General features: G+C 41.2%; 2 protein-coding genes across 2 annotated transcripts; both read left to right on the forward strand.

Annotated features, from left to right (window-relative positions):
- The first annotated feature begins 114 nt into the window (after positions 1-114).
- osbpl10b (oxysterol binding protein-like 10b) lies at positions 115-17,973 on the forward strand. Its single transcript, XM_044033345.1, has 12 exons — positions 115-661; positions 5,156-5,334; positions 5,928-6,010; positions 8,675-8,767; positions 9,454-9,826; positions 10,107-10,222; positions 13,081-13,236; positions 13,639-14,167; positions 15,759-15,945; positions 16,056-16,238; positions 17,287-17,440; positions 17,552-17,973. The coding sequence occupies exons 1-12, from the start codon at positions 441-443 to the stop codon at positions 17,594-17,596; spliced, it is 2,319 nt and encodes a 772-aa protein (XP_043889280.1). The 5' UTR covers positions 115-440; the 3' UTR covers positions 17,597-17,973.
- Positions 17,974-20,688: 2,715 nt separating this feature from the next.
- Positions 20,689-23,575, forward strand: ggctb (gamma-glutamylcyclotransferase b). The gene is made up of 4 exons (XM_044033349.1): positions 20,689-20,913; positions 21,683-21,828; positions 21,922-22,054; positions 23,167-23,575. Exons 1-4 carry the CDS (start codon positions 20,803-20,805, stop codon positions 23,329-23,331), a joined length of 555 nt encoding a protein of 184 aa, XP_043889284.1. The 5' UTR covers positions 20,689-20,802; the 3' UTR covers positions 23,332-23,575.
- The last annotated feature ends 165 nt before the right edge of the window (positions 23,576-23,740 follow it).

Consider the following 23,740-nt stretch of genomic DNA (forward strand, 5'->3'; position numbering starts at 1 on the left):
TATGTTTCATTTGTCAATAAAAGATAATTATATGATATTACGTTATATTATATTATATTGAATTATATGACGTTTTACTGCATTAAAGAATCGCCGTGGTTGGCTGAAGGGGGCGTATCCCCTGCTGGGGGGAGTGACCAACCCGGGATTTCCAAAATAAAAAAACGCAATAACGTCACAAAGAGAGAGAGAGAAAGTGAGACAGACAGAGAGAGAGAGAGGGAGCACCGCAGTGGATTGGTCGGAATATCCCTCCTGTGTGTCAACAGTTAAGGAGCAGACTGGAGTAAGGCAACATCACTGCATCACTTTGTCAGAGCCTGTGTTCATTCTTCTCTCCTCAGTCTGAAGCTGCCTGTGCAGAGGAAACGACTCAAGCAACATCAACATCAACAACATCAACAACAATATCAACAGCAGCAGCAGCAGCAGCGGCAAACATGAATCGTTCCTCCTGGAGTCCCTGCAGGAGGCAGGAGCAGCGAGGAAGCGGCCAGCGGCCACACAGCATGGATGCTGCTCACCACGGAGGAGGAGGAAGAGGCTTCAGGACCACGGACAGCGGCGCAGGATCCCCGCTCCACAAAGCAGCCCGCAGCAGGAGGCACCTGGAGGGAGTCCTGAAGAAATACACCAACCTGCTCCACGGCTGGCAGAGCAGGTGAGTGATGTGCTGTGTATGCACTAAAAAACTTTATTAACTTCAATAAAACACAATGTGACATCGTTGAGCCTCTCAAATCATAGCCATATAGGTTCTATTTAAGTTTTTTTTTCTAGCCAAGGATGCATTCATTCCAGGAAAACTCAGTGACGTTCAAACGTTTGATTTAAAAGTAATGTGAATTATTCATGAATTATGTACAAAAAAATAAGAAGTTTATTTCTATATATATTTATGTTAAAAAAAGCTGGAAAAGTTCCCTTTACATTGGAACTCGGTGATGCCACCTCTGCGTTCACTATATTTCAGAGAGCAGTTGGGGAACAAACATGGATGCAAACACATGCTGGTCTAGCCGAATATTACCTCTACGCGATATTTCAGATAAAACTGTAACAGTATTGTGTGTTTGACTGATTTACTGTGAAACAAATACAAAAGAAGTGCTATAATGATAAGAGAACTAGTGTTTGGTGGCAGTTGTCTTGGTATCCTAACTCGGGGTATGTGAGGTTGCTCCGAGTACAAATAAAACCTGGGTGTACAAACTAAATTCTTATTTGTCTGTAATTTTTGGCGTAACCCTACGTTGTGAATTCAATTCTGTGGCCAGTCAGCATCCATGTTTGTCACAGTCCATACCTTTAAAGTTCAGAACTGTGTTCAACATCACTTATTTCGTCATTTGGATCATTGACAACACCAAATTCAAAAAGAGAGTTAATGATGCAAAATAGAAACAACCAAATGTTATTGATGAAATAGTGCCATTGTAGTTGTTTATAGACTCTTGTTGTTTCTTGAATGTCCATGAGATCTCACACAGCTAACATAGAGGTGGAGGGCAGTATAACCACATCATATTTCTTACTGGCTTGGCCCATGGCTTTAAATTCCTGATTATTTTAATAGGCTAATATGAGACTGTAGTTTACAGTGTTGCAGTATTAGCTTTGGTCTTACAACAAAAATCAACACTACATCAGTGTGTTTTTGTTATTAGGGATTAGCCAATTTGAATAGCATTGACTCAGTATTGGTATTTGTCTGACACTCATAAAATACTGGATTGGATTTCGCTCTGTGCTCTAAAAGCCCTGATGCTTCACGAAGCGCAGACTGTAAAAGTGTAAATAAAAAGCAGCAATACCATTTTAGCTTGTGTGGTGTAGCTGTTTGTTTGTTTTTCATGGGAGCAGAACATTTGCTACAGTTGGAGCATTATGTTTTTGAAATGGTTGGTTATGGCTACAAGCATCACAGATGTAAAACGACTGTGTCTGATGTCATCGGTAAGGTGGATACTCCAGGTTGTGATGTCGGTATCAGACATGAAAAAGTGGAATCACGCCATTCCTTTGTGTCACTGGTCAATTGTGAGGAGCCCACATCGAGACATGTGTCTGTCGAGGGTTGGACAGATATTTAAATTGTATTGTTTGTATATTATCTTTATGTTTCCCTGTGCAGTTACACACTCTTCTTACATAAGACAATGTGAAAAATGCAGTGAGCGTTTCAGTCTATATTTAACTTTGGTAAATATATGGTGATCAATAATTGACGTCATTCCTCAGAAAGTGTGGTGCGGCTCTGCTCTCATTCATCTGTGAATCTGCGTCCTCCCATTTATTCAGCTCTATAACCTGTCGTGATGTCACAGCGAGGGGAGAGATGCGGGGGTGGGAGTCCAAGAAACACTGAATGAGTCATCCAGGCTCAGGAAATCCCTGCATCCCAGTCCTGCATCTCAACACACTCCCTCACTCCCTCTTCTTCTCTTCTCTTTCTGCTGACTCTTTCACTCTCTGTTTCACTGTCCTGCTGAATCAATATAAGGCATCCATTTGTGTAATGAGAGCCATGATCACACTTTTGACAGTGTGTGGTATACTTGCCTCTACACAATCTGTCTCTCTAACACACACGCACACACACACACACACACACAAAGTTGTTTTGTTATCTTAGTGATCTTAGTGAGGACACACCATAGACATAATGCATTCCATAACTCCTTACTTAATCAACCTTAATCATCACAACTAAGTGCATTAACTGTAAAACCAGGTATGCCTAGATAAAATGTCCCCACAAGGTTAAGATGTCCTCACAATTGTTTGCACAGCATCCCTAACCTTTAACCCAGGGTTGTCCAACCTGGGGTCCAAACCTCACTCAGGGGAGCGTCAGAGTTCACAATGGGGGGTACAAAGCTTTGTCTGCTCTGAGGTTATTAGAATTATAGAAACATTTAGAAAATCCCAATCACACACACTCTATTGGATGATCAGAACTCAGTCACCCAAATTGAAACCAATTATTTGATCCACCTTTAAATGCATGAGGCTATTTAACACCACTGTGACCTCTGAACCTGTTGTATCATAAATATCATATAAACTGCTGTTTAGTTTTGCATGCAAACGTTTGTAATTATTCACTTTATTCTTTTGGTGTGTGTGCGTAGACAGGGGTTCGTGTTGGATGCTGGGGCGGGGTGCGTGTGTGTGTGTGTGTGATATGATCATCTCCGTTCTTTACAACACCCTGATGCGTACTCTCATCTTGCGTTCTGTCACAGTGAGCTGAGCTTAGAGACAGACGGCGCACTGAAGCAACACTGTCATGTTTGTATCATCGCACTGATTGATGCTTTATTGTTTTCCTCAGAGTGTCATAAGGGATTCAGTGGTGGTTCGCTCTGACACGGAGGTTGACAAAGAAAATAGAGATAGTTGTTTTCAGTTCAGCTATACCAGCGGGATCTCTGCCTAGTTTCAGTTGTAAGGCTTTTTGAAATACATTTTTTGGATCACAGCTCTCTGACCTGCACTGATGTTATCAGAGAAGCATGGAGAGGTTTATTTGTTTCCACAGCGACAGATGAACCCAATATCTCTGTCTCTGAAACTATCTTTGCAGTGTAGCAAGTTGTTGCTGCCAGTATAGGGACCTGTATGCAGAATAGATGCAGTGAAGCAGCCAGTCTGAATATGTGTGATTTGATCAGTCACATCCATCCATAATCACTTGATTTACACTATACTGAAATGTTATAATGTCATTATTGATCAAACGTTATGTTGTATGTTGTCCTGAATGAAATGAAACCCTAGGTGGGCCAACTTTGGCTTTGGCTTGCTTTATACAATATTCAGTTGTCTATAGCCACAGTTCTCCAACTGTGGTGCAAGCTTCCTCTGGTGGAACTTGGAGGAAAGTACTGTTCTATTGTATATATATGTTATATGTGATTGGAGTGGAGCTGGGGAATTTTGTGCATAGAAATAAAAAAAACCCACAAAAATTATAATAAATGAAATAATAATACGTAGCCACCTCATCACCTGCTCCATCTTAGTCTAATTTCACTATACCAGGGTCTGAAGTATATACGAGGAAGAGGATGATGATGAGATGTATTCTGTCAATTGAATGTGTTTCCTGTTTATGTGTATTACTTCAAGTCATTTGTATTTTTTTAACTGCTTTGGAAGACACAGACAAATAAACAGTCTTGTGGTTGTCAAGAAACACTTTGTTCTATCGACACACTTTGTCACTGTATCTGGAGGACTTGATGAGTGACATTTCCTGTGCCTGTGTCAGCACTGTTATACAATAAGTCACCTTTATTTTGCCGACTCACTATCCCCTGCTGTGTTCCGTGCTGCAGAAGACAGTTGTATATATAGCAATAAGACTGGAGGTGCGAGTGGGAGCCACTTGATGTTCCAGTGCAAACCACACAGGCACATGACACATGACAGCAGTGGAGGAGATGAAACAGCTTGCTGTGTGAAACCAGACTTAAATTATTCATAGTGATCTCTCTTTCTTCTCATTGCTGCTTTTGCTTGTCTTCCACTAAACCTTTGTGCCTTATTCTTTATCCCCGCAGTGCTCTCTCTTCTTTCTTTTTCTCTCTCTCTTCTGCTGCTTTCACCCTTCCCTCCATCAGTGGTTCTCATCTGTGCTTAGAGATGCTGCTCCCATATCACAGTCTCCCGGGTAAAATCACTCAAGCCTCAGTGGCTTCCATATGAGCTCCTGCTACAATAATCTTTGTGCCTTTGCTTATATCACGACTGACGAATGCTGACTGCAAAATATCCCACTAATAATGGTTGTTTATGTTTGTGAGAACAGGAGTTGACCCCCTGCCTCTTTACTGTTACAATGAGCCATCATGGACATGGAGACACACACATTACTCAGCCTACAAGGGATTATAGGAGATGTAAGCACAGGTGACACCACCTGCAGTGCACCATCAACAGCATCCATTGGTAATAGATTCAAAAACCAGTGCGTGCGCTTTCAAGCACACTGAATGAAAGAGCCGACCTCCAAACTGTCAAGGTCTTGAAGGACTTATAGTGTGTGAAGCTGCCATTTTTAAATGTATTGGGTGTCGATGTCACTCCTCTCATCTCTCTTCACTGCATGTTCTCTTTCTCAGGAGTTCTCCTTTTCTTTCTCCTGTAGATATTTCGTGCTGGACCCAGAGGTCGGTCAACTCCAGTATTATCTAAACGAACTTAGTAAAAATCAGCATCCTCCCCGTGGGTCTCTGCCTCTTCTCGGCACAACAGTGGTTTCGAGCAATGAGTTCCCTTACATGTTTACTGTTCAGTCCACTGCTGGGGATTTCTACAAACTCAGAGGTGAGACAATGTGTCTTAACGTCTCGAAACTCCAAAGAAAACAACTCCAAAGGGCAGATACTTTATACTATCTGTGTGAGCACAATACACTTTAATTGTGTGCATGAATGAAACATTCATGCATTCATTTTTTTTATTTAATAGTCCCTTATCCTCCATTGTTATCTAATTTCATTGTACCAGTGTGTGAAGTATGAGCAAGAGGAGCATGAGAGTAAATTATCTTATTGGTAATAAATCTGCCTCCTGTGAAAAGTCCATAGCTGACATTTTTTTTTTTAAATAAACAACTCTTTAAAGGTGTTTACATGTACATTTAACAGGTATTAAGCAGGATAGTGGACATAAAAGTATTGAATTAAGCAGGTCCCTGTCTGCTTTTGAGAACAAGTGCCTGCAAAAAACACTTAGCAATGCAGAGTATACAGTCCTAGGACACTCTGAACTATAAAATGCACAAACACCTTTGGAGTTCCATCTATCAATCATCAAGTAATTTATGCCAGTTAGTATCTTTTCATGAAATTAGTTTACCATTCCAAATATTGCGTTGAAAATCGTTGTCATAACCTTCACTGTTCTGTTCTTGACAGCACTGGACGCCCAGGAACAAGAGTTATGGATGACTCAGCTGCAGCTATGCTCCCGACGCCACTCTGACAGCAGCACCAACAAGGTATACACACACACACACACTCACAAAGGCTCACGTATGCCTACTAAAGATAACCTCCTTATTTAAATTTAATATTAATTTAGAAATTTTCCATAGGAATCCTTTTCACTTGACTGTAATTAGATTACAGCCTCTCCATTTGTATAGAGAAGTGCTCATCCAGACAGACATACAGACAGGTTTGGTAACAGGATATAATAAAGTCAGAAAGCATTTCTATACACTTTATGATCCTGTTCATGGCTGCAACATTACAGTGTCTCAGGTTCAGTGGGTATAGTTGCATGAGCACATACTGTATGTTTTCTATCAACCCGTTTCCTTTGAACATGCAGATATTTCCCACGTATGTATTCATAGCATATTAGTGCTTCAAGAAATGAACCCTTTTTTTCTCCTGTTTTTTCTCACTGCCATTTAGCTCTTGAAGCTTGTTCCAAGTTACAGAGCTCATTACGATGCAATGGCAAGCACTTCACCAGCTGAGGGGGAGGATGACAGGACTAATAATACACTTCCTGCATCACAGCATAAAGTTTTCTTAGTGGCCTACAAGGTCAAGTTGAGGAATTGATTTGTCAGCCTGACCGCTGGCTTTCAGTGTCCATTTAGATCCAAGGAGGAGTTCGTCAGTCCGGGCTGCTGCGCCTGTGATGAGTCATTTGCTGAAGGTCCAGCAGATTTGGCTTAGGTTTCTAAAGTGTTATTTTGCCAATTCTTTGATATGGAAGTAACATTCAGGGCCCATTAATCACATACAAGCACTTAGACTCAAACATCGTTGAAAAGGTACATCAAAAGGAAAACTGCTCTGCCACTTCCTCCTATTAATTAAAGTAAAAATATATAATGCCATGATTAGTCTGGGCTGACTAATATAAATATATATGTATATATATACAGTATATATACTTAATATGGACTTAAAAAGCTGGTAAACATTTTCCTGAGACGTGACTGGCCTCCATCACTACTTTTTGGTCTTCTTCAATATTACGTACGTCAATTTTGAAAATTGTGTTTCCATTTTGAGATCTAACAAGAAGATTTTATTCGTCAGACTCAAGTACATAAATTGTACGACTACTATAAAAATGTTAGCAGTATTAGTCTTATCTGAATGTCAAAGACAAAAAGTTGCAAGTTGATATCAAACCACTGACCACTGGTCACTGATGAAGTCATGGTTATATGTGGGCAGATGAAAGATGAAGAGGTCCCTAAAAGACAACCTTCAAAAGTTCAAACATAAATACGTTCACATACATGTAGCGATCTAATCCTGTATGAAAGTGTTGGATTGTACAACAATGCCTACCTGAACAATAGCTGATGAAATTAACACCACAACGGCTGCTCCCACCCACATGGATGCAGAAAATATAAACTGGGAACTAGTCCATATCAAAAAATAGCATATAAACACAAAACCCCACGGAAATAAGGAACATGTTATTTAAGGGAGGTCAAACCAATCAAAATACCCTGGATTATTTAATATACAGTGTAATGGTTGCAGTGGTTCTGCAGTTAGAGGTGTTAATGTCTCCATTTTCTGGAGTAGTCATGTTGTCAGTAAAATTACCGTTGGAATCGCGAGGGCATGTGTGATAGACATTCATCACAGCTCATCACACACTCATTAAGCTGAGACATCCCAGTGGTTTTGCTCTGCAGTTGCCGTGTCAGTCGTAATTACCTCCTGCGGTCAGTGAGAGAACCTCATCATCTCTCTTTCCTCTCTGTCTCTTCCTTTCTTCCTTTGATTCACTCTCCAGAAGTCAAACATTTGCACCACATTAATGGATAAAAACTAGTGTTTTTTATCTGCTAAAAAGCTAATTGCCTCCAGAAAATTGCTTTCTTTCCTTTTCCTGACTTTTTTGTCACAACAGTGTGCAACACAAGAAGAAAGTACTATGGTAAGCACTGACAATGGTGGTTATACTACACTCCCCCTTTTCCAATCACTGCGCATATGGATCGTAAACATCTCCACAACAAGACCTCTGAAATAAAGTGGTCAAAGGGAAAATAAGTGCATTCACTCAATAAAAAAAGGTCTATTGCAGAGTAATTTGATCAGGGATTAAATATTGTCTGTATATATTCCGAGAATAATTTTCAGAGATTGCAAATGTTGTTAGTGGGTTCTATCATCATTCAAGTACCTTTAACTCCAATTCTGCTCGTACCTCCTTACATTTCTTTCTTTCGGCTTCTCCCTCAGCGGATAATCCACATATTTGATTTGGCATAGATTTTTACACCAGATATCCTTCCTGATGCAAACATCCCATTTATCCCCGCTTGGGATCAGCACTAGGAGGATGCTGGATGTGACCCTTCTGTGGCTGGGGTCATTTTAGAGTGTCCAATTAACAGTGAGCAATGGAGATTGTTACCTTGCTCAGGCGCCCCCCAGCCCTTGAATTTACAGGGATTTGAACTGGCAACTCTCCATTTATAGGAGCCAGCCCAATTCCCTTCCTATCTACCCACATTCAAACATTAATCTAAAGCTCCTACAAAGCAGAACGCTTATGCTGCTCAGCATAATGGAGGTCTCACCAGTGAAGCACTGTATCTCTGTATCTTTGGTCGAGTGTGTTTGTCATGATGCTGTGGTTACTATGGTTACAATGTGTCACTGTCTCTGTGTAGGAGACGAATCAAGCTGAAGGGGAGCAGAAGAGCCTTGTCAACTCAATGGAGACCCTGTCCCACCGAGGTGGACCCCTCTCTTCTCTGGATGAGGTGAATGGATAATCTGTTTAGGTGTCATTCACTCATTTCCATTAAAATACTTTGATTAATGGTATAAGTTGTACTGTCCACTGAGTTGTTGGCATTTTTTGATTTATATGTTTGTGAATACACACAGACAAAAAAACACACCACATATTCACATTTATTAAGATTCTGTCATACCAATTTCACTCCTTCAACGAACTAGTTCTATGGCTATGACTGCTTTTTTCACATTCATGGACATAGTGTGTCCTTATTCTTGTTGAGGTCATGGGGTAGCGTAGGTTAGTGTAAGAGCTAGCTGGCCCTTCAAACAAAGTATCTTTAGTGGCCCACTTCAAGTCAGATTTATTCCCACTTCAAGGTGTTTTGAGATATGTTCCACAACAATTCAAAGAAACTAATATTACTGTTATGATGCTGAACACTGGTTAGCAAACAAATACTGGTCCACCAGTATTCCCAAGATGTTTCTGACATGCCTATAGTGCACAATAGCGATATAGAACAGCTGACTTGGTCCTTTGTTTTTGCATAATAGCATATTAAAATCTCCACCAAAAACCTGTTGCATCTGCTTACGTGATGACATACCATGTTCTTGAAGGGGTGTATACATTTTTTGTGACTGGGACTTTATTCACAATTAATTAAAATCAATTATCTTAATTTCTTTCTTTCTTTTTGTCAAGGATCTACTTCTTTTAAAAGCTACATCAGCCGCCACCTTGAGCTGCCTGGGGGAGTGTCTCAGTTTGCTGCAGCACAATGTTGTCCAGGCCTTGAACCAGAACCAGAACCAGAACCACATCCCTGTTCCCAGCCTCAGCCTCAGTTCACCTGGTGTGAATAAGGCCTCTCCAACAGAGAGAGTAACTGTAAACCAGTTGGAGCCCGGTGGCCTTGATTCCAGGAGACGGAGCCCAACTCCCAGCTTTAGTGAGAATCGAAGCCCAACTCACAGCCTTAGTGAGAAACGGAGTCCGAATCACAGCAACATCGATGGAAGACGAGGGAGTGGCCACAACCACATTCGGAGCCAGAGTCAAGGCCATGTACATACAGGTGAGTTGTCAGTGGTGGTCCATAGAATAGGTAACATTTTCTCTAGAAGGTGAAGGTATGTGTTATAAACATATTTTTCTTTGGTTGAGCAATATTCTTAGGACAAAATATTCAGTCCATCTCCAACTTCAAGTGTATATTTTTACCCCAAGACAGCTTAACCTTGAAAATAGCATAATCAGCAAAAGTTGTATGAGTGGCCAGGTTAAAAATGTCTTTGATTTGCTGTGTTTTGTTGAAACTCAAACAGCTCAGTGTTGTCCTGTTTATCCTCCATCAGATAGCCCCACTGCACGGTCCAGATCTCCATTTGAGAAGCAGATGAAAAATGGCCCTCAAGTACCTCTCTCCTCTGCTGCCTGGCCTTCTTCCACTCAAACACAGAAAGACTCAGAGGTAATTCAAACCACATTACTGTAGTATAAATCGCCTTGATAGGCAGTGCATCAATAGCAAGAATGATCTTGGTGTGAATCTCAGTTCTTTGTGGAGTTTGAATGTTCCCTGTCCATCCTCTCGCATTATGTTTCCCACTCTCTGGTCACATTTAAAGTAAGACATAATGACAAGGTGGTGATCTGCAGAATAAAGTCAAATTATTCAATAAGCTGCTGGTTGCCATGACATTGAACAAGGAAGAAATAGTTCAACCTGAATCCAGGATTATCAGAAGATTAAGAATATGAGATAAGTCTCTTTCTTTGGTTTTCTTCATCATCCTACTTCATGTCTGCTTAGATCTAACTAAATGCTGTATATGTGGTCAGGTGGTTTTAGCTTTCCCAGTGTGATAAAAGTAAAGACACAGCTGGGAAATAGTCATGTGTTTGGTCTGCAGCTGCAGAGCCTACTTTGGAATAAAGACCAGTCACGGGATGTGAGAGGGATTAGCAGGAGGGGATAGACATTCACAGATTCCCAGAAGGTTTCAAACTCATTGCCCTGCGATATGTTGAGCACAAGCAATTCCTGTAACATTCAAATTGCATCAGATTAATTCAAAATACAACCATGTTGTCCAATGGTACCCGTCTAATTTGCAGAACATAACATTACTGTATAATACATTACTTCATTTTCATTATGATTCAAACATATAGGACTGCATTTTCATTTAAACCAGGATATTACCAGAGAACATTTTGAAATGTGCCTGCTACCTGATGTGTTTCATTTAATGTCTCAGTGTGAACACGAGACAAATTTGGAGTAATTAGTTGTAGAACATTGCAGTTACTCAAACCTGCTGAGTAATTTGTGACTATAATCCAAACATCTTCCGTTAAAAAGAGTTAGAACGTGACAGGGACACCTTGTGGATCACATGTTGCTCATGTTGTCCAAAGATCTGTGTAATTTTCATCATAACAGTGCTTTTACACATGTTACATATACCATGGGTATGAACACACACTCACATCATCACAGATTGTGGCTTCTGATGCTTTGGATTTATGCTGATAACAATCTGGATGGTGTTTTTCCTCTTTTAATCCCAAGGACATTTACAAAAACTATTGATTCATCAGACCAGAACAAACTTTTCCTCTTCATGTCATTTCAAAAAACCTGATTGTTCACAGTTTGATGGGATAAATGCCTCAGTCACGCTCTCTCAGTCAGGTCTGAGTTTTACTTGACAGAGCCCATTTTCAGATTAAGGATGCAGCATATGAATAATGTGACATGTGTTCACAAAGGCCAAACAGAGAGAATAATAACATCAACAATAATCACCAATATTTTCTTTTTTAATACACCTTAACACACCTCTTAACTTGCATTTGAAAGGATTGAATAGAAGATTTGCTCCTTTCCAAGACATTATTCTCATACATTAAATCCAAATTCTTTCTGAGGTTTATACCCAAATACTTTATTTTCATTCATGTTCAGTTTATATTAATATTTTTAAAGTTTGACTAACTTGCTTTCCTATAGAATAAGGTATAAAATAGAAAGAGCAACCAGACAGAGGGAATCCCTTGCCCCTTTATTTGCTATATTTCAAAGTTTTGCTCCTTATAGAAGGAGATTACTTGGAGAAGGAACAAAGGGAGCAAGGGCAGCAAGACAGAGGGAATGTAAGGAGTGTGAAGGAGGAGGAAGCCTTTGAGTAGGTGGGGCTCTGATGTAGTGCTGTGTGTATGTGCACAGGGTCGGGCTTGGTGGGATTAAGAGGATTCTCAGCATCACTCTTTATCTGTCTATCAAAAGTACAGCAGCAAGAAGAGCTCTGCTTTCCTACTCTCCATCCGTCCCTCATTCCTTTCTCTTCTTCTCATCTCACCTTACTGTCTCCCCTTTATTGTTGATGTCTCTCAGTCTACTCTCACTCTGTGTGTGTCTTTCTGTATATCTGTGGTAATATTGATCCTGGGATGTCAGTGGGGGTCTTCCCTCTCTTAACTGTACGTGTCTCTGGATGATGGTGGACATGAAATCCAGCAGGATTCCCAACAAGTCAGCAGTGCTTGAATATCAGCCAGACAATGTGAGTGTATTATACTCTGTGTGCGTCCAGCGTGTGTGTGAGCGTGATTATGTCAGGTAATTGTGTTCAATTACCACAGTGTTGCTGCTGATGGTTGAAAGATAGTAGCAGTTTATTCTGTGTGTTTGTGCTAGAAAGCACGATGAAGAAAAATCTTCTTCTGCACAGATGTGTGATGTACTTTTCTGAGTGAAACTTCTTCATGGACAGAAAAACAAACACCAAAGGTTTCACATATCTTAGGAGAAACGTTCACTGCAAATACCACTTTGCAAATACCATTTTCACATGACTTCACACAATGCTGACTGAGCCTATAAGCTCCACAGGACTCTCTCTCGCTCTCTGTTTCTCTGTATAGCTGCATTTTGTTTTCATGCCGCCAGGCAACATTCCTATACACTGCATTTAGAGTCATGCATTTAATGTCTGACAGAGGGAAGGTGCAACAGTAGAGGCAGATGTCATAAAATGTTTGGAACATGTACCAAGAGTCACCCTTTCAGAAAGCTCTGCAGGCTCGTATGAGGAGTGGGGAAACTCTAATGTCACTGTTCACCTCCTTGGCTGCAAATGCCATGAAAAAGTTTCTTCTTATTCCTCATAGCACTGACTTGTGCGGACAGCCTCTGTATGGTTGTGTCAGAAATCTGCTACAGGGAAGGACGTGTCATCCTCACAGCACAACATATCGGTTTTTACCTCCATCATAAGCACTGGAGAACTATCTGAAATGAGAAAATATTTGCATCTCCACCAGCAAGGACAAACCAGCAGCCCACACCTCCCAGATTCCACTGACGAGACCACGGACACAGAGGACAATGAGGAGGAGGACCTGGGAGTCCTGGATGATCAACGAAGCATCATCATACACCTGCTGTCCCAGCTCAAACATGGCATGGATCTGACACAGGTAGCCTGCTCTTTGTCTTAATCCTTTAGGTTTTACGTAAAATCATGCTTTATCTTGAAAATCCACTCAAGAATTTGGTATAGCAGTGTGTCATTGGGATTTTATAAATTGAATATACTCAAATATAATTTTAATAACCTCACAAATTCAGAGCAGACAAAGCTCTGCACCCATGTGATCTCTGGGTCCATGTGATCTGGACCCCAAGTTGGTAACCATGGGGATAAATGTTGATCGTTACTGGGTGGAGGGGTGGGGAGTGCAAGAGCGTGCACCTAGTGTTTTGGTAATTACACAGAATTCTCCAAAGGGCAGTAGAAATTCCACACTGAAACTAAGACTTTATCTACTGTTGTGGAGTTAAATTACTGTACATTACTGTACCATCTATCCCTCTCTCAGGTGGTGCTCCCTACCTTCATCCTGGAAAAACGCTCCTTACTAGAGATGTTTGCTAATTTCATGGCTCACCCTGACATGTTCCTCTCTATCACATCTGGCTGCACACCAGAGGAGCGTATGCTTCGCTTTGTTGAGTACTATCTGACTGCCTTCCACGAGGGCCGGAAGGGCGCTGTGGCCAAAAAGCCCTATAACCCTATCCTGGGTGAGAACTTCCACTGTTCATGGTATGTGCCTCGGGACCGTGTCCGATCTCTCAGGACCACCAACTGCACTGCTTCCAACTCCGCACCCACAGCCCCCTCCAACATCCCCAGGTACTCCCAGAGGAGGACAGATGGTGGCTGCGGCAGCGGCAGAACATCAGACTGCTATTGTGTTCGCTTTGTGGCTGAGCAGGTGTCCCACCATCCACCTGTGTCAGGCTTCTACTGTGAGTGCAAGGAGAAAAAGATGTGTGTCAACACTCACATCTGGACAAAGAGCAAGTTCATGGGCATGTCTGTTGGAGTCTCCATGGTCGGGGAAGGTAAGAGAACATTAAAGATATGTAACCTTTCTGCATGTAAATATCTACAAACAAGATGAGATGTTTTGTGTAGTGCGAACGGACCATTTTATCCTGGTCACCTTTTAATTATCCGTCTTTCCCACCTCTGCTATAAATTCCATGACAAACCTTGTTTAAGTGTGGGCATGTATGTGCATGGCGAAATGAGGAGAACACTGAAAATAATGCAAAAAGTGTGACCAGCCCTCAGACTGCTATAGAAACATGGTGGCACAAAATGGCGCCATTCGTAAAGCAAGGTCTTTGTCTAAAGTACATAAAAATGACTCACATTAAGGCTATAAATACAAAACAATTTTTATTTTACACCGATTATACACACAATCTTGATTTTTCACTATTTACTTTCTTGCTCAGTGCACTGTGTTCAGTGTTCATTTAACTGCTGCTGCACCACATGCCTTTACCTCAGGGACCTACTGCTAACTGGTGCGAACATCATTGTTTGACAGTCTGTTCACTGACTTATCTGTGTGCCTGTGTGCATGTGTGTTTGTGAGTGCATGCATGTGTCTTTTCTGCACCTTGTCCAGAGAGCACCCTCTTCACAATGTCAAGTCATCCTGGGGCTTTAATGACAGAATTGTAAATGGGGTATTTATATGGAAGTTTTCAGTGTCTGTGCAACTGTCTTTTGTTCTCTCATTGTCATTTCTCAGACATCTCACTCTTTCATTGTGTCCCAGCATCAGATCATTGTCTGTCAGACACAGTCAGATAGGCTTTTTAAAGACACTGACATTGTCTGTAACACTCTACATTGACACATATGCATTCATGGTAGCCCTCTCTACTGACAGTTTGCAGTTTGTGTAGTGTGTGTTTGTGTGTGCATATGGCAGCAGACTGGGCGCAGCTGTTCCTTATATAAGCAAAAAGGAGGGAGGGTGGGGGGGAGTAGGATACAATTCAAAGCAGGATGATTCAGATTCTGAATCAAAAAGCAACTGTATTTAAGTGTTGAAGCTACACTGATGCATTCTGTTGCGGAGTTCTGTTGTCAGTGATGTTCACCAGAAATGTCTGGTGAAACATCAAATGTCTAGTTTCTTCAAGGAGTTTGAAGCTGCTTTGTGAACTATAGAACTTCAACATTCTCCAGAGACTATCCTGTCCCCTACATGGTATAACTGATATCCCACTTTGTCAGAAGTGTAAAGAGAATAAAAAAGAAAAAAAGGGAGGACCCAAATGCAGGTCCAGCTGTTGTGAATGCGTCTCACCCAGACAATTGTCTGCGGTGTTTGATATATGTGTACTGCAAACACCTGAGAATGTCTGGATCCAAGAGTTTATGTCTGAAATTAGCACCTCCAGCTAACTACAGAAAATGACTACAACCTGGATGACTGAGAACCTTCACAGACTAGGACACACAAAAGCACAGAGTTGCAATCACATCGCACATTGTTATCTTCATCTTTTGTGTAGCTTTACCACTCAATGCAAGCTTCCAAAAATCTTACTCATGCCATAATAATTCTACCACCAATAAACACATAAGATTCATCTCTCTGTCTTTCCTTTAACCCTGTCCTGCTCATCACAGGTGTGCTGTATTTGTTGGAGCATGATGAGGAGTATGTATTCACACTCCCATGTGCTTATGCCCGCTCCATTCTTACGGTGCCTTGGGTGGAACTTGGGGGGAAGGTCACTATCAACTGTGCCAAGAGTGGGTATTCAGCCTCCGTCACTTTCCATACCAAACCCTTCTATGGAGGGAAAGTACACAGGTATGGTGTCTGCTGGCTCTGCTTCCCATAATAACATCATTGTTCTATCTTCATGTTGTTGATGTATAACTGCTGAATCCTAAAAAAATGACTCTGTTGATATCTCTCAGAGTAACAGCAGAGGTGAAGCACAACCTGACAGGAAATATCATATGTAAGGCGCAGGGGGAGTGGAATGGGATTCTCGAGTTCACCTACAGCAATGGAGAAAACAAGGTCATTGATACCTCCAAGTTGCCGGTCATCAAGAAGAAGATCCGGCCTTTACAGAAGCAAGGCCAGTATGAATCACGGTGAGTGCGTTAAAAGCAAAACTTTTCTAAGTCTCTATATCTTTCTTTCTCTTCACAAGTCGCGGAGCCTTGTCCATGCTAATGGACGAACAGCCAACCACCCATCAAAAACAAACCAGCAGCAGACATCATTCATAAAAATAAAGTTGTTTCCTCTTCTTTGCTTCCTCCAACAATGGCTTTCTTGCTTGTTTTTCGCCTGCTCTGCCATAATGAACATCTAAAATAACGCTATCACTGCCTTGACAGCACACATCCTGCATAATTCCACTTTAAGCTCATGCAACACAAGAGAAGCTGTCATTCAAAATCCAAAGAGCCTTCATGATGGCATACCATGACGTTTTGTTTGCCATGGGAGTTGGAAAATAGATCTCATGTTAGACAAAGTAGAGGCGTCACCAAATATCATTGTCTTCTTTGAGTTCTGTTAATTATCACAGCTGACTGGGTGGAAATAGGACATGTCTATTCTTAGAGAACCAGTGTGTGGTGGCAGTTCTGTTGGAATAAAGCAAAGAGGCAACATGCTGAGTTTCTGGAAGGTTTAATTTGGCATCAGCCCAAACAACATGGATGCATGAATGGGCAAATAAGCAAAGCACCAACAGGAGTGTGATGGTTTTATGCCAGTGATGTTGTTGCCCAGATAGGGTCAACAGGTTTTGGACTTATAATGAGGACCTCTCTCTCTCCAGAGATGGTGGTAAAAGGACTTTATTGTACCAAAAACAAACCAGTTTGTGGTTGGTGTCCTGGGGGGATCTCCAGCATTAATGCTGAAGCCAGCATCATCACGCTGAATCAGAGAAACAAAACACAGAGGGCACAAAAATGTTTGATTATGACACAGAAAAAGCAACAAGTAATGGATGAACCCAAAAAGCATAAAAAGCCCAGCACTACCAAACAAAACAACTATCTGGGTGAGTGGTAGAAACAAAACCCTCCCCATGATATGCCAGCTCATTAGGCAGAGCAGGCAAAGCTGAATGATTGTTGAGGGCTTCATTTTTTTTCCCCCTCATGTTGTGTTTTTCGTGTGCAGGCATCTTTGGCAGCATGTGACATCATCACTGAAGGCAGGAAATATGGACACAGCCACAGAACACAAACACTGGCTGGAGGAAAGGCAGCGGCGTGATAGCAAACAGAGAGCTACTGACAAAACCCCCTGGACACCCAAGTATTTTATTAAAGAGGTGACAAGAAGAAGCACACTCTTTCCCTGACGTCACTAAAAATGAGATTAAACATTTGGTTATTGACTTGTGTTTTTGTATGTGTGTGTGTGTGTGTGTGTGTGCATGCAGGGTGAAGGCTGGGTCTACTACAACCCTCTCTGGAAAGCTCACTGACCAGCAGTCTTGGAAGCAGTTGTCCACCTGAAGACACCCAGTGGAGCAATCAGGACAAAGAGAGACAGCGAGCGGTAAAACTCTCTGTGTACCACAACAAAAGGTGCCAAAGACTTCCGGATGACATGGATCTTGTCAAATTAGACACACATTTGCTCACAGTGAGGTGAGCCTGATCTCACAGGGGTACAGACACTTTTGATATACAGTAACACATAAAATGACCGAATGGACCTTTTTGTTTCTGACATTAGAAACAACACACTACTGTACACTGCTCCTCTAATGTTTTTGTTGTTTGCACAATGTACTAAACTAAATGTCGGGCATTATAGTTTTGCTCAATTCACTGTCAAATAAACAACGATGGGTCAGAAGTCTATGACCACTCAGAGATGTAAGTACAATGCTAATAATGCTGATTAACTGAACTGAACTCATAACAACAATGTATGTTAAGCTCTGGGAAAATACAGTTTTATTGGAACATATAACATATAACCACAGTGAGTTAGATGTGCACTTGCAGAAATGTGCAGATGTATAGACCTGTGCACTTTAAGGACCAAATCATCACATCCAGACGCCAGGGTTCACAGGCGCTACTGGTCAGCAGAGGTCAGATACTAGGGTTGGGTATCATTCACATTTTAAATTTTGGTGGTACTCTTGCCTTGAATTTGGTACCGGTATCCAACAGTACCACCTTTTGGTACTTCAGTCTCTATGTAATGACAAACATCTTCTAAGACTCACCACAACAAACAGACTGGCACTGCACTCTCTCTCTCTCTCACACACACACAGTGCTGTAAATCTAGCACTGATTGTTTAAATGTGAATTAGTGTTTGGTGGTACTGACAATTTTGGTTTGTGCCATTGAAAGTGTTAAGTTCAGTACCCAACCCGGGGACATGCTGACACTAATCAGTGGACGGATAAACCATAAAGGTCCAATATGCAAATATTCCCAAAATACCAGACCAATACAGATCCTGGTCTATCTTCTTGTCTGAAGCCTTCTTAGCCAAAGAACAAGCATTGAGTTGGTCAGGGATCACTGGGTCATAGTCCCAGGGTTACTGGGTAGGGTGACAGACCATGTGCCTTGTCTGGGGGGGCCACCCACCGTGTGGGCGCACAGACCTGGCCATAGAGGCAGGACCGCGACTGGGCCCAGTAAAGGGTTCCCGGGACAGACAGAGCGATTCACTCCTGCCAATTGTTGTCATTTTACTGAGATCTCTTATCCTGTGCAAATTGGCCATTAATATTACAAATGTCCTTTGGTAAAATTCCATTACTCCACCTACCCCTGTAAAACTAATCCTAGATTTAAGATGTGTGACATCCCTTGTTGCTCAAGACATTAGTATTCTACCAGAGGCAATTTCTCTATGACGGCACATAAAATGGGAGCAGCATTTATGTATAAATTATATTTATGGGCCTGAAATGAGCTTCCCTTGTTTCAAAGACAAGCAACCACCACTGTATTCGACTGTGTGTTTCCATGTTTGTTGCATATTGAACCTTTAAAAGGATCTGCTGCTAACATACCACAGGCACAGAGGTTAAATTGAGTCCAGCCAACTCACTATAAAACTAGAGTGGTGATAATGATTTTGGCTTCGGTGCAGTGTTCACAGCACTACCTCTGTGAGACTCATGTGTTATTGTGTTTTTATGTTCAGGTGTGTGTGGGTAAGAATGGATAAACTACTTAGCCAGTTTGAAAAACAACCATGTAAAGCACATTTAGCACAGCAGAATGTAGTCAGACTATAGTTTTGAAGTTGAAGCTGTAGTTCACCGATCTTCTCTGTAATATAACTCTTTTCAATTTCCTATGACATGACTTTTTAAGCGACTTTTTCTTATTAATCAATTTGGGACGCCTCCAAAATCAAGAGTACATACCATTTATCACATCATGAGACTCCCGTACACCCATGAATCACCCACAGCATCTACAGTGAAACGCTCCAGTCAACCGTGCTGTTACTTTAGCCATTAGCTACTGCGGCGGCATCATCATGTAGTTTGGAAGAGAAATACAGGACACCTTTTCCTTCATCTGACTATTTAGTGAATTAACCTATGCAACACACAACTGTAGGGATCCTCCCTCCGGAGGGTTGGGTGGGGCGGGGTGCATTTGTTTAAAATAAATGTCTTATTAAACCTGCTATTTTCTGAATGTTTGGGTGATTTCTTGTTGTCCACGATGATCAGGGTGAGGGTGGCTCACAGTAAAACAGCCAGAAAGATATTGTGTTTTTATTTGTATAATACCAAATATATTATCATTTAAATTTATATTATCTTTTAAAAGGTATCTTACCTTAGGACAATGTTAACATTCTCCATGACCAGTAAGGCTCCAGTGTTGTTTTTATCAATATTTTCAGCAGGAACACAAGGAATAAAAACTGATTTAAGGCAATTAACAAAAGGCTGACAAAAGGCTATGAAATGTATGACTGATTACATCTATGATATTTAAGAACATGGTTACTGCTCCACCAGGACAGAGCCACTTTTGTGTCACTTTGCAATGTGTGTGTAAGAAAAGCAACACCTTTAATTACACATCTTTACATGCAAAAATAAATAGCAGTTGTTGCTCCAATTCTAACAGTGTATATGAATTAAAAAACTTCCATAAAATCAAAACCAAGGTAACTTTTGAGATTTTGCCTTGTTTTCATCTTTTATTATTTATATGTATATATGCACCAATATCACGTCACAACCTCAGAGCAGACAAAGCTCTGCACCCCACAGTAACATCTGTATGTATGTGCTGCCACCTAGTGATCAAAATGAAACACTGTCACTACTGTTATTGTATTCGATTCAAATTCAATTCACTTTTATTTGTATGGAGCTGATTCATAACGTACATTATCTCAAGACTTGGAGGGAGAGTCATGATGAAGTGTGAGTGCTGAGAAGAGGAGGAGGGAGAGAGACAGAGAAAGATATACCGTCAAACTGAAACTAACTATTGTTTGCCTCTGTGAAGCTTCCAGTCCTGCACCACAGAACAATGCTGTGGTGTGAGGCATAACAAGTATTGTGAGTGTGAAAGGAACACAACAGTGGCAACAGTGCAGTGGCATGCATATGGTGTGTGTTTGTATGTGTATGTGTGGGTCTGGAAGTCCAGTATTTGCTCACTGTCACTCATCTGTGAAACAACATGGAGAACAGCCACATTTTCTTGTACTTCGCATACGGCAGCAACCTGCTGAAGGAACGTCTGCAGCTCAAAAACCCCTCTGCAGCAGTTCACTGTGTGGCCTGGCTCAAGGTAAGGGTTGATGTTTTTGGTCCAAGAGGCAGCATTCAACTTCAAACGTTATCAGGAATCAAATATCAGCTACGTAAATACTGTCTATGCTGTGTTGTCATAGAGCCACTGTTTTGTTTTGGCCAGCCCGACTGTTACATTTGAATTGGCTCACAAGACAAGCACCAATTCCTGTGTCAGAATTAACAAACTGCACCTTACAGGCTGACAGTAGAGTTCCAAACATCCAACTGAGAGCGACTCTGGTTTCACCTCCAGTTTACTTCCTGTTTGTCTTCTATTTTTGGACTTGCAACACAAACATGCCTGTGCAAGTGCAATTCAAGTCAATCCAACATCACAACACACCATTTTCCGCAAAGGGCTTTGCATTCTGTTCAGCAAGTGACACCCCTCTATCCTTAGACCCTCACATCAAGTGAGGAAAAACTCCACAAACAAACCCTTGTACAGGGGGAAACCTCGGGAAGAGCCAGAGGAGAGGACTCCTCCTTCTCCCAAGACAGGTACAGACAAATTCACCAAACAAGTTCAGCAGATTACAAACAAAACATGACGGGCACGTTGCCAGTCCATCACTGGGCCACATAGAGACAGACAACCATTCACTGTCACCTACAGTCAATTTAGAGTCCAATTTGCCTGATCCCCAAACTGGAGGAAACCCACGTGGAGAAAATGCAAACTCCATGCAGAAAGGCCGTGAACATGGATCTTCTTGCTGCAAAGACAAGAGCTCCAACTGCAATATTTTTTGCCTGTCTTACAGGACTACAAATTAGGGTTTGGCAACTATAAAGGTGTCACCAGTAAACGGTGGCATGGAGGTGTAGCCACTATAGAGCACAGTCCAGGGGACGAGGTGTGGGGTGTGGTGTGGAGTATGAACATGTCGGATTTGGAGTCTCTAGACAGGTATAGTTCTGGGTTTTTTTTTCCTTTTTTTAAAAAAAATAACGTTCATTATGTTTGAGTAAAACTTCTCTGTTTGTTTTTAAACGCACTCAGGCAAGAGAATGTCACATTAGGGGGTTACCGTCCCGTGGAGGTGTCCGTGAAGACAAAAGGCCAGGAACTAAAGTGTCGGACGTACATAATGAACAACTGTGTGTATGCCCCACCATCACCACAGTACCTACAGGTAAGATCCAAACCAATTGTTGTTTTTATTTCATTTTGTTTCATTTATTGTTTACTTTTGCGTGGACATAATTTGCATCTGTTATCCCTGGACAGGTAGTCAAGATTACAAAATAAAACATATATACAGTTCAAGACTGTATATAGAAGCAACAATAAATATTACTTAGCATGAATTAAACACTAGAAGAAATACAATAAAAAGCAGTAGGATAAGTAGTCAAATTTATTAAATCAATTAGTGCAGTCGACATTCCTCAGCTCCACTACGATTACAAACCCTATATACAGTAGAACAGTATTTTGGATTTTCCTCCAAGTACCACCAGAGGAAGCTCGCGTACCCCTTGTGGTACATGTAATACAGTTTCAGAACCTTGACTGTACAGGGGAAAAATTAAAAAAAAAAAAATTTCAAAAATGTTGTTTTGAATTAGGAAGACAAAGGATCATGAATGAGGCGTCATCGCCTGTTCACACTGCCCATTTCTCTCTGTGAAGCATCTGGAATAAGGATCAGTTTACTCACTGACCTCGTGTGTAATCAGTGCTGTGTTTTTACAGATCTGACAGTGACTGTGCTTCATAGTGCCAGACTGTTCTTTTGCACATGCACATGAGACCTCCAAACGTAAATGACAGAAAAGCAGCAGGCTTTGTCCCCAAAGGGACTCAGTGGCTTTGTAGTTGCACCTTTGTCCATCGCATTATTCTTATTATTATTAGTTACTGTGTTCTGCTCAGTGTTAGAGGGATATAAAAAAGGGTGTGAGATTAGATAAACTGTACTTCTTAACACCCCTTTTCAGATATTTAAATTAAATTCTTGTGTGTGGGGTTTTTCTCAGGTTGTCTTTTGTTATCATTTTGTATTATTATTTTTGTTGTTGTTGCTTATTTCAATTATATATTATGTTTTTTTTTGCATCTTTGAAATAAACTATTTCTACAATGATTGAATGGCGCTGAAAGTCTGTAGAGACAGACGGATGGATGGATGGCTGGATGGTTGGATTGTTTTCAGGTTCATTGATTTGATTGGTTTATTTGTTTTGATTGGGAATTTGTGTTTTTTAATGGACATCACAAGAGAATCTCCATCAACCCCTGCAGGTGATTGTGATGGGAGCAGAGCAGAACGACTTGCCAAAGGACTACCAGGAGAAGCTGAGAGCAATCAAGACCAACATGTATGAAGGTCCTTCATCCATGATGGATGAACTGGAGAAAGCCAGACAAAGAGCTACAGAGTGTTCCAACCACCCTTCTGACGCTTGACATTTCCACATATTGCAGGTTCATTTTTAGTATAGGTTGCAACAGTGTATTCAGCTGAATACAGCGTAGGGCATTGGTTCTCAAACTTTTATACCAAGTACCACCAGAGGAAGCTTGCATACCACTGGTGCTACATGTATCACAGTTTTTTTGAGAACCATGGGCTTAAGGCTTGAGTCTGTAGTTTGTTTCTGAAACACAAATAAAGTTATCTTGTGGACGAAAAAAAAAAAAAATCAAGTTATATATGTGGTATGTAGAACATTTTGAAATCCCACTTCTCCCGTTTCTGCTCTGTCTCATCAAAGCGCTGTCCTCAACATATAAAAGCACAAACTGTGAGACAATTAAATGTCCAGGTAAGCAAGGCGGTGAGTGACAGGCCAGTTATGACCGAACAGATGTTGTA

The sequence above is a fragment of the Solea senegalensis genome, linkage group LG9, assembly GCF_019176455.1.
Source record: "Solea senegalensis isolate Sse05_10M linkage group LG9, IFAPA_SoseM_1, whole genome shotgun sequence".
NCBI lineage: Eukaryota > Metazoa > Chordata > Actinopteri > Pleuronectiformes > Soleidae > Solea > Solea senegalensis.